At 33.8% G+C, this 17395-nt stretch overlaps 1 protein-coding gene and 1 long non-coding RNA gene across 2 annotated transcripts in view; both read right to left on the bottom strand.

Annotated features, from left to right (window-relative positions):
- Nucleotides 1–657: 657 nt before the first annotated feature.
- Nucleotides 658–996, bottom strand: LOC119189335. Its single transcript, XR_005112343.1, has 2 exons — nucleotides 883–996; nucleotides 658–800 (listed from the first exon to the last, which is right to left on the bottom strand). It is a non-coding gene; the product is annotated as an uncharacterized LOC119189335 (long non-coding RNA).
- Nucleotides 997–5040: 4044 nt separating this feature from the next.
- The window catches only part of LOC119189303 (muscle-specific protein 20-like), a 32504-nt gene continuing 20149 nt past the window's right edge, over nucleotides 5041–17395 (bottom strand). The window contains exons 2-4 of the mRNA XM_037438492.1: nucleotides 6470–6681; nucleotides 6146–6266; nucleotides 5041–5836 (exon numbers count right to left, since the gene is read on the bottom strand). Of these exons, the coding sequence (XP_037294389.1) occupies nucleotides 5645–5836; nucleotides 6146–6266; nucleotides 6470–6681 (525 nt within the window). The 3' untranslated portion in view covers nucleotides 5041–5644. The remainder of the gene's footprint in view (nucleotides 5837–6145; nucleotides 6267–6469; nucleotides 6682–17395) is intronic.

Genomic DNA, 17395 nt, shown 5'->3' with positions numbered 1-17395 from the left:
GTGGAACCAGATTAAATTTAGTCAATTGAATGTGATTCCATCTGAATTACCTTGTGAATTTATATGTAAACAAATTTGTGGTAGCCTACTTCCAAAGACAAGTCTCAGGTTAATACCAAGACGTCTTTAGTTTTTAAATTATGTGTGTAATTATTTACTTTGTTGTCAATTATCTATTGCTTTATTAGTAGATGAAATTATTGTGAGGAATCTGTCTTGGAGTTTTCCCAACAAGAATTTTGAAGGTACTTATATGAAGTCTATGTTGGTAGATAATTTAATATTATGGCTACCATTAATGCTGAGTTGGGTGGACATAAGGAACTGAAGAGTTGAGGTTCATGTCCAGCATTACATTGTTTAGTACAATACTGATACTAGCAATGTATTGAGAAGACTCAAAATGATTATTCTTAAATTATTCGTGTTTAATAAGGAAACTCTGTACCTGCTTAACTAAATTTAAATATGAATAAACAAGGCAATCAGTCTCAATATGCAACTTAATACTTGTTATTCATCAACATTATGTACCACACACCTACCTACGACTTTTCCTTAAAAATACAATTTCCCAACATGCGTGCATACTCACATGAATGTGGTGCAAATTGGCGTTCACCAGGTCGGAGGCCAAACGGACTTCTTCTAAAGCTCTTTTCTGTGTGTTAGGTTGGAAGTTTGGGTAACGTCCAAAACACAGGCGATGTCCATCCGAGGTCGCTGGTTGGACGCCCCGGGCTGCACCGTCGCGTTAGATCCATCACTGCACACACTCTCGCAGATGCTTCTCACTTCGCCTAAAATTGACATTAATATAAGTCAATCGTAAATACGAAAACAACATGAAAACAAAGTTCACTGTGCATTCACGAGACGGACCTGTGTCCTCCGCAGCCGTGGAGGTGTTCGCACCGCCGAATGTTATCATTTTTTCACGTGTTTATTAACATTTGGACAGTTTAACACACTTTTCACGGTATAAATTACGCAGCATAAAAATAAATTCCACAAACAAGTACTACGGGAACCGCGCGCTTGTGTTATTTAACATTTGTAGTGATGTGAACGGTCGTGACTATGATCGATGTATTCGATTGTGTATAGAACGAATTCATATTTCGTTATTATATTATATAGTAATAATATAAACTTCTTCTTTTATATTATGGCTACCAGCGTTTATTTATCGGTAATTTTACCAATCTCGAGTAACAAATATTATAATCATTTTGTAGTTTGACATTCTCATGTTGCATCATTGTGTAGTTTCATTGATAACCATATGACGTTAAAATAATAAGTATTAATGACTTTTGCAAATAAATGCTTATTAATGCCGGGTTTATTATGTTATATGTACCATAAACATTGAAGATCAATGTTTAAATTTGATAGGCAAATAAAAAAAAACAAGATTAAGAAAGATAAGGAAATCTTAAAAATACTGACATTTATAATTACCGTGTGGTAGAAAAAAATATATTCCAGAAAGCCGTTTTAAAATATTTTAGTTTAACCTGCTTCCTACTTGTTTTGAGACTACAAATATAATTGTATAAAACGATTGTAGAAGGCAAATTATTATCAAATAATATAATGCATTAGGTACAGAAATATATTGGATTGTTGTTTGTCATCGTAATTTTTTACTACCCATTTACTGTATTACGCGATGAAATCCGTACACTAAAACAATATTATTATTATTATCAATTATCCAGCCAATAATTTGTAAATTCGTTAATATTATATTAATTTCTGATAGTCGGATTAATTTGTATATCGATGTCTTGAACAGTACACCACTAGAGACCTTGATTGAGTTTTTTTGTGAAAGCGACATCTGTGCAAAAATATGTCAAACATATGTCTACAATAATTTTCACATCTGTTTCAATTTTTACCTTTTGCCGCTAGATGGCACTTTTTAAAATGGTTAATGTCTACAAAACAAATTATTATTATAGTCAGTAATTTCTAATTTATTTATTTGCCCAGCTTGGCCAACGTTTTGTTAAGAGGGTGACAGACGTTCGAGTAAGTACGCGTACTTGTGGCTCAATGATTTTCTTCTACGTGTACATACTTTTAAATCGCCGGCAAAATTTGTTGGCCATCCAACCCATTTGATTTGCTGTTGTGTGTTGTGTTCTTACTTGTGGCATACCAAAAATTATGTTGTGCTAAATGCTCTCTTTTGGTTAATCAATTTTTTACCCGGATTCTCCAATTACATCTTCGTTTCTTGTATTTTATAACAAAATATGAACAAACAATACTTACCTACGGGCAAGTTTGTTGTGTTCAACGTCGAGCCGAGTAACTACGTGTTCTTTAGTATTAATTTAAAGCTCCTATAGGTCAATTAATACGAGAATAGGGTCGAAGAGCATCAAAGCAAAAATATAAAACCTATAAGTATATAGCAAATATACCTTTTTCTCCATAATCTCACGCATATCGTCGTTGTAGGTGGAGAACTAAATAACTCGGATTTTGGCCATTTTGGACTTTCATCACATTTGTGTTGCCCAAAACATGGCGCATATTTTGGCCGAACAAGCATTTCATTATCTTATCCCGTTTCGAAATTATAGCTATTTTTATGTTAAAAGTGGAGAAATAAATATATTCAAATAATATATATTTTGTTGTAGAAAAAGTAAATAATTAAATAATAAAATCAATAAACTGCGACTTATAATCTGTTCAATAGTAAAGAAATTTAATAAAATGAGTTGTTTAATTCTTTCTCGAGTCTATTGTTTGTAAACAAAATGAATCAAGTGTGTAGAAGAACTAAACAACTTGATTTGTTTAATTTAGACATTGAAAATCCTAATGGTATTAACTTTAATAAACTCTATAATTGTAATTATTTAACCTTATAATTACTTTACCATATGGTTTCTAGTGGCAAAACTAAATAACTATATGAGTTATTTAGTTTATTTCAGCAAACTTACAAAACATTGTTGTGGCAGAATTAAATAAGAAGTTTTAATTTTTTTATATTTTTATTCTTGAGGTCACAAGAGTTTTAAGTTAAGATATATAAAAATACCGACACTAAAATTATTTATAGTTTTTAGTAATGCTTAAAAATAACGAAAAAAAAAACAGTTAATCGCGTTTATCTCGAAACTAGAAATTTTGAGTTATTTAGTTTTCCACCTACAACGACGATATATTTCTTTTGAAATAAAAAAAGAAGACGCGCGAATAACGTTGACTGGTGCGCGCACATTCGAACCTTATTGCCTGCTACACATAATAATAAAATTAGTCTATGTACTACTACACAAACTAACGCATCGTCAGACGGAATTGGCAACTGAAGATTAATGTCACACTTTTTGTATGAGTTTCAACTATGCGAGTTAAATCATTAAATGGCAATACACGTGCGAATGCGTGCGGTTTTTGCGAATACGCACGCATTCGTGCACCTTGTGAAGGATTTAACCTTCGATGTGTCTCGAAAGTGTTCGTATGAATTAACATTCACTATTCACCTGCTAAAGAAAATTCTACAAACACAGGACAAGTTTGATGGACATTGTAAAAAATCTAAGGTAGGTATTTACTGGACATCTTAGCCCCCTTAATTAGATAGGTGTCGCAATGCGGTACCGCGCAGAGACTGTACTTACCGCGCAGAGACGGTTCCGCGCAGCTATCTTAGTGCAACAAGATACCCCGGAGCCGTCTCGTATATGCCAAAGAAGGCCACTGCAGCTTTTGGTTGGAATGCCGGTGCATGGTATACGCGGTTAGGGACTCGATACAATGCTCCCTCGGATGATGTTATACTCCCGAGTGTCGACATTAGGCCGTAAGACTGGTGAAACTAACATAACCGTTCCCCTCTCCAAGTGGTGGTAGTGATAACGCGTTCTTACCACGTGGAATAAAAAGGTGTTTACTGGACAATATGTACTAGATTGACAAAATTTTTCCTTTTAAAATTCTTGGAAGGTTGTATCTAGATATATTTTTATTGTTTATGAGCAATGACGTCAAACAAGCGAGTTTCCTTGTCTTATTATTTGCTTAAAAAAATAAATACTTAGGTACCTACTTGAAATGAAAAACAACTCCAAACAACTTTATTGATTCAGTTCACTATTAACCCCATTCGTGCCATTACTATTGCAATTGTCATTCAAATAAATAACCGCGACAGTTTTTGGTTTTGTTTGTGATTTTATTAATATGTAGTTATCTTATTTAACATTAATGGTCTGTGGCAGTGGTTTGCCGTGAAATCTTCCAGACCAGCGTTGACCCAAAATTATTCGCACAAGGCGCCGGATGAGTGCAAAGAAAGGAAAAAAAGTAAATACAAATATGCGTGCTTGCCTGAGTCACAGGTACAGTTGGCCACAAAAGTAGCTAAACAAGTTCAAAATTTCAAACCGCCTTTAAACTTGTGTATTCTTCGCTTATCAACAATCGTTTTTCTTCATTAAAATAAACTTCAAAGGATTTCCTTTTTTTCGATAAAAAATAATTCGTTCAGTTATTTTTGTGACTGATTGTAGTAGCGACAAAAATAAAAAAAACCCTCTCCCTTCCCTCCTAAAAGTGTCACCCGGGGGACCCCAAAATCACTCTACGCTACTGGTTTGTGGTTGTAACTTCCAAGGCCGTCTTAACCACATGTGGCGTTAAGGTGCGAAAATTACACCCTGCAATCCCTGCAATCTTATGCCACACACTCTTTACAATCCGGGTAGACAACCTGATAACTCCACCCCGAGTACGAGGCAATCCTTGTGCGCTTGGTTTTTGCACCATATGGACGTCCATCCACGGAGGGCAGTCGTTATCAATCCATCAATCAGCCTGTCTCCATCTACTACTGAACGTAGGCCTCCCCAAGTGAGTGCCAACCATCCCAGTTTTGAGCAGTCCACATCCATCCACTATCCGCCGCTTTTTTTAAGTCGTCGCTCGGTCCACCGAGCAATGGGGCGTCCCATACTACGTCTAATCGATAAGTAAATGATAAATAAGGGTAGAAATAAAATACTATTACCTATATTATCAAAGTTTATTAGATAATATTACTCCGACGTTTGTTAAACACGACAATTTCAAATATTCCAGATGTAAACTTTAAAAAGTTACACAACTAAGTAAATTTCTTTTTTGTACTGTTTAGGCACTTCATATTTAATTTTACATTATTCGTTGTACATTTTCGGTGTACATTTTCGGTGTACATTTAAAAGTAAAAAGTGAATATTTTGTACCTTTGAGTTTCATATAATATTAAAGTTCAGTTCTTGACAGTACGATTGAAGATCACAGTTCAATAAAAAGGAAAAAAGAAAAACAAAAGCAATATACGTAGGTACTTATCTATTCTAGTAAAAATATTCCAACATTTATATCTTTGGTTGATATTATTAATGATACAAGTGTAAAGTATGGTTAATAGATGTAATAATATACAAATATAATTTGAGTTATTGATTTCATGTAATTTACAATAGACATTTTACATATATATAGGTAATCAAAGATAAGATTTTATTTTACTGATTACTTGATAAGTGTGAAGAAAAATCGGTACCTACAATTTACGTCCTACATAATACTTATAAGCTCTTTCGAGATATGCCATCCTGGTACCTCACTTGCCGAGGATGATCTTACGGGAAGCGCCGAAGTTCTGGCCGGACTGAGATGCCAGCTTGTTGGTGCCAGCCTGGAGGCCTATGACTGCGTTACCAGCTCGGAGTACATCTTCGCTGAATTCACGACGGTTTTCTTCAGCTGGCCTGGGACCGAGGAAGGGACCACGCCATTCGGGGTGTTTGTAAGCCTAGAAAGATATTTTTTTGCAAACGATAAGTATGTTTTATTTATTTTAAAGACCTCGTTGTAATTTTGAAAATACTTCAGACTTAGTTATTGTTGTTGCCAAATGATTGCCCGTGTAAATAAGGTTTGTGATTTTATCACAGAATTCGATTAGTTCTCAATAAAAATAATATAATTAGAGCTCTGCGTTGTAAAACAACGCCACAAACAATATACCACGGCTGCATATTAATTACAATTACAGTAATTACCTACATAATATAGCTCAAGAGATTTTGACAGCAGTCAACATTATGTAATATTTATTTACCGTTCTGCCTAGAGCAAAGATAGTCTGCGTCACCAAGGCAATGTTCTTCTGGTCCCAGAGGTCTGTCGATTGGAAGAGGTCCACATCAGGCACTCCGTACTTAACGCAAGCCTTTTGGAACCTATGGAAGAGAAAAAAATGTTTATAAGAATATAATAATTAATTTACAGTAATCAGACATTTATAATTAAATTTATTCGGGCAATAAGTGATAGAGCTGCCTAGAAGTCTAACACAGCAGGCCAAAAATACTTTCCAGTTTTTAATTCGAACATTACTTTTGGACATTTTAGTCACTTCAAAACAATATAAAATTATACGTACTGGTTAATATTATCCATGAATTTGTAATCTCCGCCGGTGATGTTGACTTTAGAGATGATGCCGGGCTGCAGTTTGTTCATCAGTTTGCACAGGATGATGCCATCACGTAGAGCATGCTCGTACCTAAGGTCGGGGGGGAATCGCTCCCCGATCACAGCCTCGATCCATTTCTGGGCTTCGGCTTCCTTTTCCGGTTCGCGTTTGCCAGCGCACTGGAAATTACGAGAATATTGTTAAAAAAGGTATAATACTTCATATTGTCTTATAACAATGAGAGGTAACTTCCATGAGTATTATTATTATAAGCTAACGATTTACCTTATAAATAAATTTGATCTTATCGGTTTCAGCAAGTAAGATTGCTATTCGAGTTTTTAAGTGAAAAGTATTGTTGAAAAATTTATGAAAATCAACATCATTTCGTGATTTAATATTAAAAATTATGCTTACGCATTTATCCGCAAAGAGTAAGCCAGAGGGCTATCAGAACTATTGAAGAATGTGATTAGCAAGTATACATAAACAATCAAATATTGAGGAAAAACAATCAGTTGTACATTCAATATGATTAAATCATCATATCAACATATATATATTTTTTTATAAACATACAACCTACACGTTCTTCACAGAATATGAACTGAGTATAATTTTCAGGTACGAGCGATTAATTTACAATAAAGAAATAAAATTAATAAATGAAAAGCGAAAAAAAAAACATAAGAAAGGGACAGGTGACAAATTAAATTATAAATAATACGTACGGATCAAAATGTAGCATCATAATGAACATGGTTTTTCGAAACCCATTTTGAGATGAGGCAAACAAATCTAATTCCAAAAAGAATTTGTTATATGTTTTGACAAGGCGACGAGGAGGTGCACGAACCCCTGCATTTGTGTGACACACGGTAACACCAAAAACAGGCCTCCTGCATACGTCACGTAATTTCGCATAATTATTAAATTTTTTAGCCATTTAGAGGCCTATGGCCAGCAGTGGATTTCAAAGGCCTGTAATATTGTTGATACATTTGTAAAGTCATCTGTGTTTAACACATAGACTGTCGGAGGGGGATAAGGTTCAGTTTTATACATAGCTTACCACCCTCTGATAATGGGTATAGAGTAGGTATAAATAATTGTTGTCACATCAATAAGTTGTTGCAGTTGTAATAATAGTATTGATTCCCGAGTGCAAGTTTCATGTTGATCTTTATCTCATATTACACGATTTCAAAATTAAAGACGTTTACATAATGATTTCTTATGTTTATGCGAATGTCTTCGAAACGTCTTCGAAACGTCTTCGAAACGGCGGAGAAAACTAAAATATAAAAAACCGCGATAAAATCCGAAAGTAGATTAATTTTAATATTAAAGACGTTTATTTCGCCCTTAATGTTTATGCAGGAAAAGTATTAAAAACCCGAGGCACCGAAAACAGGTGGAAAGTTGAAATCATTATTGTAGGGCAAGGTTAGATATCGTGTCCTCAACGAACAAGTCGATAATATATTATCAAAACGAGACTCGACTATGGATTTCTTATATTAAGTGTATCAGTTTTCCTGATAGTAATATAATAATAATAATATCAGCCCTGTATTATATACTTGCCCACTGCTGAGCACGGGCCTCCTCTACTACTGAGAGGGATTAGGTCTTAGTCCACCACGCTGGCCGAGTGCGGATTAGTAGACTTCGCACGCCTACGAAATTCCTATAGAGAACTTCTCAGATGTGTAGGTTTCCTTACGATGTTTTCCTTCACCGTTAAAGCGAACGATAAATTCACAAAGAATACACACATGATTTTAGAAAAGTCAGAGGTGTGTGCCCTTGGGATTTGAACCTGCGGACATTCGTCTTTGCAGTCCGTTCAACACCCAACTAGGCTATCGCCGCGTTTCCTGATAAGCTGAAGGTAAACAAACGTAAAAAAGATTCTTTATATGGAAATTTCTTTTATTGAAATGCCCACGTTTCGACCGAAATAATTGAAATTAAATGTACCTAATGTTCTTTAAACATCATTGTTTGCTTGATTACAAACTTGTTATTGTTTGTTATTTTTGTTCTTAACTTGAATAACATCGTTATTTTAAACAGTATTTGTTGCCATTATTTTTAATCCCAATGTAGTCGTGCTTAAAAATACGTTTTTGTAAAGAACAAGTTGTAGGTAAGTACATATTATACTCATTGGAGAGGTCATGGTTCTTTATATTTAGTCGATTACCTAAATTAATCGAGTATAATAATTACTAAATGATAACTAGAACCATAAATATCAAACATTCTACAAATATACTGTTTTTATAAGTTAGTAGTGGAATAAGAATCGTACATACCTAAATCCCTTTAGCCATAGAAGTTATCTTCCCCTAGCAACATTCGACATCATTCAAGTTCATGTATAAAACTAAACAATTATAATTACTACTGTAGTTTAATCTGAGTATAATTATCTAGGATTACACAGATTAACAAGCAAAATTGATTAGCACGTCGAAAAAGGCATGCACATTACATTTTAATGCATTCGCTATATATATTACCACTGGATGTATAAATACAGTTAATTTGTCCGAGTACGAGCCAGTGCATTGTTCACATTATAAGTTGTGTGTCAAAATGATTGCCTTGTTACTTATATCAGTGGTTTTGTACTCGATGGTGAAAACCCATCCATTTATAATGCTCTTTTTATTTTTCTACATACCGAAACAATTATCTTTGATTCTATAGACGGTTTACGGTTGGAGTAAAATGTGATTAAAATGTGCCAAACATAAAATTATGATGTCTAAGAAATATACGAAAGATGGATTTCTAAAATGTCTACGGTGAAAATTATTTGGATTTTTATGCTCAGAAGTTTGCATCAAGAACGATTGATTGATTTTTTCAAGAACCACTAATAGAAGATTATGAGATTTATACAAGCAAAAGTGATTTCTATAATCAACAGTGATTAAATAAAAAAATACTTTGAAAAGAAGAAATATCTCGAAGACCATGCGAAAGAGTGATAAAAAGACGGCGTTTTAGTGAATGTAGATATTAATCTACGTATATTCGGAATAATAAGGAAATCGACTATGTGACGTATAACTTGCAGGAACCTTCTACGACGAACGCCGTGTATGTAAACAATATTTTTTTTATAAATTATGTGATCACTTGTTTTTATAAACAGTATTTTTTATTACATTTATTTAAATCCGAGATGACGTTTACATTGCATAATATACATATTTGGTATATCAGATATATTTTATTTAAAGCTATTGTTGCAACGACTAGTACCTAATTACTTAGTAATTTACCTTTTTATTATAATATTTAATTGCTAGGTAATTAATCGCGGCGCTGAGACTTCAATTAACTTTATACGGTTATTGTTATTTAGTCATTTACGTATCCAGACAAAGGGTACTAAAAAAAAAACTTATTTGTTTGATAAAAAAATGGCTCATGATTGCATCGGTGGCGTAGTTGTATTACGGTAAGACTAGTGAGATCTGAGGTGCGGTTCCCGGGTCGGGCAGTGATATTATTTTGTCTACTTAGTTTTTATGCCCGGAGTCTGCAATTGGTGCCTAATATGGCGATAGGCTTGCCCCTATCCGTTGGAAACATCCATACACACAGCGGAAAGTGGGTGCACGAGTTGTGTGTCTGCCTACCCCTATAAGATAAAAGGTGCATAGGTGTGTCTGTCAAATTACATTGAATTTAACTTATGTCCCTGAGTGCCATACTTCCCACACGCCTATTTTTTGAAATATGTAAGCAAATATTATTTATATTTTATGACTCATTGTGTGATTGGATTGCCGCGATGGCGTAGTTGTGCTGCGAGTACGGTACAACTACCGCTCTGAAGTCTTGGGTTCGAATCCCGGGTCGGAAAGTATGATATTAGTTTTGCTTCTAACAGTCCGTAGTAATAAAAAATCGCGATTATTTTTAGAAAAAATGTAAATATTTGTTTAATTTCATTTAAATAGACTATTCATTGTAATTTGTGATACATTATCAACATATTATGGTCATTATAGCTGTCAAATTGGCGATAATTTACTAATATAATATCTCTGATTGATGAATATTGTAGTTACTTTGTACTTACCAACTCTAATATTATAAGACAGCTATTAGCTCCCGTTGTTTATTATATTTTCTGCCACGCAATATTATATCTTTGTGTTATGTTTACAAGACTGTTTATAATAACTATTTAGTCTGTAATTATCGTTTAATGTCAGAAGCGATAACAATGGGTGAAGGTCAATGCAATGTTACGAAGATTGTGATGTTATAATTTTTAACGTCATTTGATTGTGATGCGATAACTTTTTGTATTTAAAATGTTATTTCATACATGAAACACGCCTTTATCACCGAAAAGGTAGGCAGAGGTGCAACCATCGCACCCACTTTTTGTCAAGCGTGTGCCATTCCCTATGATGGGCCTATCGCCATAATAATTACGAATTCCAGACTCATACTAGGCAGAAAAATTTAACATAATTTCGCCCGCCTCGGGATTTGAACCAAGGACCTTAAAGCTGTGTCGTACCGAGCACGCAATACCTACAACTACGCCACTGTGACAGTTAAATTACTTCTATACCTATTTTAAACAACCATGTATCTAGAATCCCATCAAGCTTTTTGTACGTATTTACTCCGCGATTAAGGTATTGTTTTACAAGTTAGTAAATTTTATTTGACAGTTGTTAAACAATGTAGATAATACTAATTTTATTACCATTTATTTGGAAGCATAGATTAGAGTGAAGTTTATATTTAATCGGCTTATACATTTATGTGAATAAGTCGCAATTAACAGTAGCGATTATTCAGAAATTGTGAAACAGGCCGTCATTACCTAGCCTTGACTTCACTTAATAAAAAAATATAAAAAGATTGTGAGTAACATATTGTAAACGTTAAGAGATTGTGTTCAATAAACTGGTTTATTTTGAAATACTGTTTTATTTGCCCATTATATAATCTGCGAGTTATAATTATGTATTTTCGCACGCATACACGCTCAAGGCTTTTATCTTCGAAGAGATAGACAGGGACGCAACTAGTACACTTACACAGTAATACTTAACGAAGCTACATGACCTTAGAATAATACCTTTATAAGCCATAGCATCAGGCAAAAGCCAGTTTGTTTTTAAGTTCACAAAAATAACAAAATCAGTACAAATGCCGCTCTTTGATGGTGTGAACCTTAATGACCAGCTAACACGGCCCAGCTACTTGCCTCTGCTAGTTATTGGCAAAAAAGACAAATGTGGTACCTACTCAAAAGAACCCTCCAATACAGGCGACCTTACTGGTAGCTATACCGTAAGACTTCGTACACCAAAGTACATACTTATCGCATTATTACCTAAAGTATTATCGCAGATCCAGAATAGTAGCGACCTTAAGGCGGTCCCCAAGACAAACGGCCTTGAGGTTTCTTTCCAAATATTTCAAGTGCACGAGTTCGGACGGCAATATGAAAACAATTATGAAAAATAAAAACAAATGATCTTTTTGAACTACTAAAATATTCTTTATTAAATAAATTGTCTATTTATTTTAGTGGCATGAAATTAATGAAAAAATATCGACATTACTAAAAAAATAAATTAGACAAGCAAAGTAAAGATCACACATTGTAGTAATAATGACGTTTAATTTTTTCTCTATGCGTATAACAAATTAGGAATAGATAGCTTCTAAAAATTGTGTTAGCGCACCTTTTTCCTGGAGGCACCGCTTCAATTAATGCTAAGCTCTAAGACCTCTTTAGGAGGTCCTATTACCCATTACCGAAAGAAGTGTTTTCTTTATCCCCATTGGAAGCCCGAGGCACTGGACCGTTGTCGCGTTTGCCAACCCCATTGGTCAGGGAAATCCGTCTGTATATTCCAAGTAAAAAAATCCTCATTGTTTGTAATATTATCATTGTTTTGATTTTTATGGTCTGAAAGCCATATTGATATGTGTTTATTGATTGTATTGTATGGAAATCATAATATATTATCTGCTCATATCGTGTTCGGTGTCTTTGAATTGTGTGATAACAATAATAGTACGATGAACCCATACAATGTAAATACGTTCATAGTGCATTGAATATTATCTTTAACCTACTTATTAGTGTTAACTAAAAATATCACTTTTAAAAATGACAGTATGGTTTATATTACTTCGCACCATTTGAGATCAGGGATGTTATGGGGCTCCGTAACCGTAACCGAAACTATTGGATATCCGAAATAAAAATATATCCATAACCGCAACCGTATGCGTTAAAAAGTTTCGGATAAGTTACGGATAATATGTTTCGACAGGTTTCTGTTTCACCGCTCACACGCCATCTTGTATAAATAGTTTGTTTGAAATTTTTAGTCATACATAACCTCATTCTTAAATAGTATTTTATTTATTTAGAAGTAGGTATTTACTTATTTAATAAAGTGAAGGAATAGTTGTGTGTTACGTACAAAATTGATTTATAAGGACAAAATGCGTCCAAAGTATGTACTTTAATTTGGACATTTTTCGATCAAGTTGAAGGTAATTTTGCAAAATGTAAACAGTATGATAAAAACCTTTCACGGAGAGGAGGTGGCACTACTTCACTGAAACTTCATTTTAAAATTAAACACATATGTTTTCTGAACACCCATGTCTCCTAATTAGTTAATCGATAATTAATAATCGACGATGACGACGAACGATAGTTAGTAATCGTCGCCCTACTGTAATTACATAATATTTTTATTTTACTTTAATCTAATATCCGTAACCGATACTAACGGATAATCCGAAATAATTACATATCCGTAACCGTATCCGAAACCGATATAATTTTATTCTTATATCCATAATATCCGAAATTTGATATCCATAACATCCCTGTTTGAGATGAAGAGACGTAGGTGATGTGCTATATGTTATTGGGTCATGTATTATTCTGAAGCAGGTTTTTAATAGTAATATTTCATCATCATCAGCGTAGGATGTCTACTGATAAACATGGGACCTTCCAAAGATTTCCAGATCGACGTTTGGAAGCGACCCGCATCCAGCTATCTCCTGCGACTTTTATTAGCTCATCTGTCTACTTCGTGGGTGGACGACAGACGCTGCGCTTGCCAGTATAGCAATATTTAGATCATTATAAATTGTAATAATGTTATTGCCTTACTCCAGTTAAATAAAAATAGTCTCACAAAGTCACAAAGAAGATTCCTAGAAATGAGGTTGATGCGAAAAACCAGAAATTTCATAAAAATATTATAAAAGTATTTTTTTGTAATAAATCCAGGCAACACAGGGGTTTCCCGGCACGTGGCCGGACGTTCCTGTTTCAGTTTGGCATCACGCCAATCTAATATTTAGATAAACATCGAAATGTATCGCATTCGTTATAAAAATATTTTTCAATTTTCGAACTTGTAAAAACATATTTTTTAAATTATCAATTTTACTTATACAATCATTGTTTTGTATTTTTTTTTTCATCACAAACAGTAGGGAAACGGAAAATAATTTAAGTACGTAACACACCACATATAAAACATCAAACTTGACATTGTAATGGCAAAGTCAAACAAAAAATATTTGTTTTTCGACGGCGCGGTTAATTTTATTTTATGTAGTCAGAACACGTACCCAATAAATAAGGCTTTGAGGATACTAAATTCTTAAACCACATAGGAAAACAAATTATGTATAAGTATCATGTCCCCAAAACACGTCACATTTTTTTATCAAATTAATTTATAGCTTTATTTTATACAAACGGCAGTGACACTGTACCTGATGGTAAGTGGAGTGGGGTCCAATAGAATGTCGACTGACGAGAGATGATTACCCCTCGACAGTCGACACAATTATGCCGGCTTGTTGGAACCGGATATACACATTCGATTCCCAGAACGCGACACACGTGGGCCACTATGGTGGGTTTTAACATTTTGTGTACCGTGGTCGCTATTCAGGCGGATATCAAATATATTCTACTACCAGCAAACTAATTAAATGAAGCCCATTAAGTCGCGATATGTAGTTTATGTTCTTACAGAACACAATGTCAATACTCAACAAAAAATAAAATCTAGGAAATTGGATTTATGGAGATAGAAAAAGGGTGAAATAGTTTTCATGGGTTCGACACTTCTCGTCTATTATAATGTTAGTGGATTGTTTGCACATCAATGTAGCTACAGTAATGTAAAAATCATCCAAACTCGGTTTCAAGTAGTTTTCCAGTAATTATACTAGCTATTATGTATATTATTATTATCGATCAGTATTGTGTATCTGTTATTTAACACATTGAGATAATTTCAATATCACCTAAATAGAACGACAGTATCTGCATTATTTCTTACGGTATATTTTGGGATTGTTTCGAAAACCCAAGTAATCCGTCTATTTATAACCGAGAGATTTGTCTAAGCGTCTGTAGTTTGCTTTATGATTTTGCAATTTATCAGGAGATAAATTAACTGCGGTGCTCTACCATTGATGTTTTTCCATTTGGATGGTGGTAGGATATTTTTTATATTCGCCCGGATAGAGACCACCGTACACAAGGTGTTAAAACCCGCCGAAGTGGCTAACGAAGTGTGTCGCATTCCGGGATCAGCCTGCTCTTTATGCTCGATCTGCAGCCGTGTTTATATAAAAAAAAAATATTATTGCAATGTTCCTATTATAAATAAGTAAATATATTAAACAAATAAAAATAAAAAAAAAAAAAAACATTAAAATATATTGCTCGTGACATTCGATAACGAAATATCATTTTTAAACTTAGATGTTTAATATGCGGCGTCACATAATTATTAACGGACTTTAAAAAAGGAGGTTTTAAATTCGACGTGTTTTTATTATTATTTTTTATTTCACATTAATTTGAAAATGGAACTTGCATCGTCACTCGTTCTACGTTTTTTTGCATGATGTATATAACCTTATCAGATTCTTGTATTTTATTTTATTATGTACAAAGAATTTAGTTTATACCAAAATTATATTTAGCTGTGTTATGTTTTTGTAAAGATAAATATAAACCCAATATTATTTTTGGAAATAATATAATTGTTGTTATAAAATTTTTTTGTTGCTTACTTCACCTCCCTATCATACTTGACATCAATAAGTACTTATTACGTCATATTTTATTCTCAAGTATTTTGCGGCGAAAGATTTTTTTTATTACTGCGTATATACCCACTTTGCTTACTCACTGAAACAAAAATAGCTGTCCGAGATAAATAATATAAAAGTACTTAATGGTCGAAACCGGTAGCATATAAATTAATCAGTAATATATCACGTGATTTTATATGCCGACATTTTATTATAATTTAAAGTAACGTATGTTTGAAAGTAAGAAATCAAGGTAGGGAGAATGTGTTTTTATTATGAATTGCCTGTGATTTTAATAACACACGCAAACACACACATGCACGCACACTCCTTTAAGACTTTATAAGCAGAGGCACAGCTGGTGCAAGCATTTTTTGCCGCGTGTATTACGTTCCATGATGTGTCGCCGCATCGAGCAGATTACAGACTCTGGGTTGTTATTGAGTAGATAAACTCAGTATCACTATGCCCGGTAGTGGCGAAAGGTTAAATTTTTTCGAATGGGAATCCGAAACAGCATATAGGTAAATAATATGCATAAATGCTGTCTGCAAGTCGTTGAATGATAATTAGATTCTACACATAATCTACACAAAAAGGAAGCCGATAGGAATCGGTTTGTATGAGCGCTTTGCCACTGATGCCCGGCAGTCTTCGGTAATAGTATTAAGAAATCACGGATTAAATTATTTATATATGGCCACCGACTAATTGTCTCACGCAACAACACAAATCTGCCAGACTATGTGGGTTTACTATGAGTCGACTGTACCATCGCAGCCAAGTTTTATTCATTCTCCAACAAAAAAGTCTAGCATGGCTCCACCATATAAAACAAACTTATGCTCCCTCTTCAGGATACGTCAAATTTAATTAACAGTCAAAACGTATAAAATTAAAATTTGCACAGTAAAAGCCGCATAAATATAAAAGCACTTACATAATAATATACATAAGATTTTAGAATGAAAATTAAAACGCAGAGCGCCACTCGTTTTTATTGGATAATGTATCACGAACGCAGCATCTGCCGCGATGTATTCCAATTCTATTATTAAATTCGTGCAATGTAAATGTTATTTGTGTTTTAATAAATTGAGATATGATTTATTGGTGCTTTTGCTGATGTACTCCTACGCATTCTACTGTGATTGGGATCACTGCTCGGTATCCATGAATGCAGGTGATAAATGTAAACATAATACGGGAATACCCTTTTTCATACGCAATTTACAAGCTCTTAATACAATAGAGATAAAATAAATTTTTAGGTTTTAATTTTTTTTAAGCGCTAGAGCTATGTTTTCTATTCCATCATGATTGGACTAGATCGATAATAATGTAGCAGAAAAGTGACGTGCATTTCCTTTGGTGAGCGATATTTCCAGATACCCGAACCAACTCCTGAATATCCTAAATCTTGTCATTTCTATTAAAACCGTTCGCTCATCTACGACTCCTCAAAAATTGTAGATGTTTATCAGCATTAACATAATTTATCAAGCTTATTTGTCGCATGTTTTTTATCATTGTTTATAATATGATGGATGAGAAAAACTTATTATATTCTTTAAATGTATATTAAACGTAAAAAGTTAACGTCAGCAGTAATTTGGATATAAAAAAAAAGAAATAAAGATACGGAACAAATAATGTCAAAAGATCAAAAGGCTATCAATAGATTGGAAAGTTCTGGAACGGAAAACGATTTGCCGTATTTTAATATTATATACTTGCAAAACAAGG

The sequence above is a fragment of the Manduca sexta genome, chromosome 14 (assembly GCF_014839805.1).
Source record: "Manduca sexta isolate Smith_Timp_Sample1 chromosome 14, JHU_Msex_v1.0, whole genome shotgun sequence".
NCBI lineage: Eukaryota > Metazoa > Arthropoda > Insecta > Lepidoptera > Sphingidae > Manduca > Manduca sexta.
This window is presented reverse-complemented; position numbering and strand designations above follow the sequence as displayed.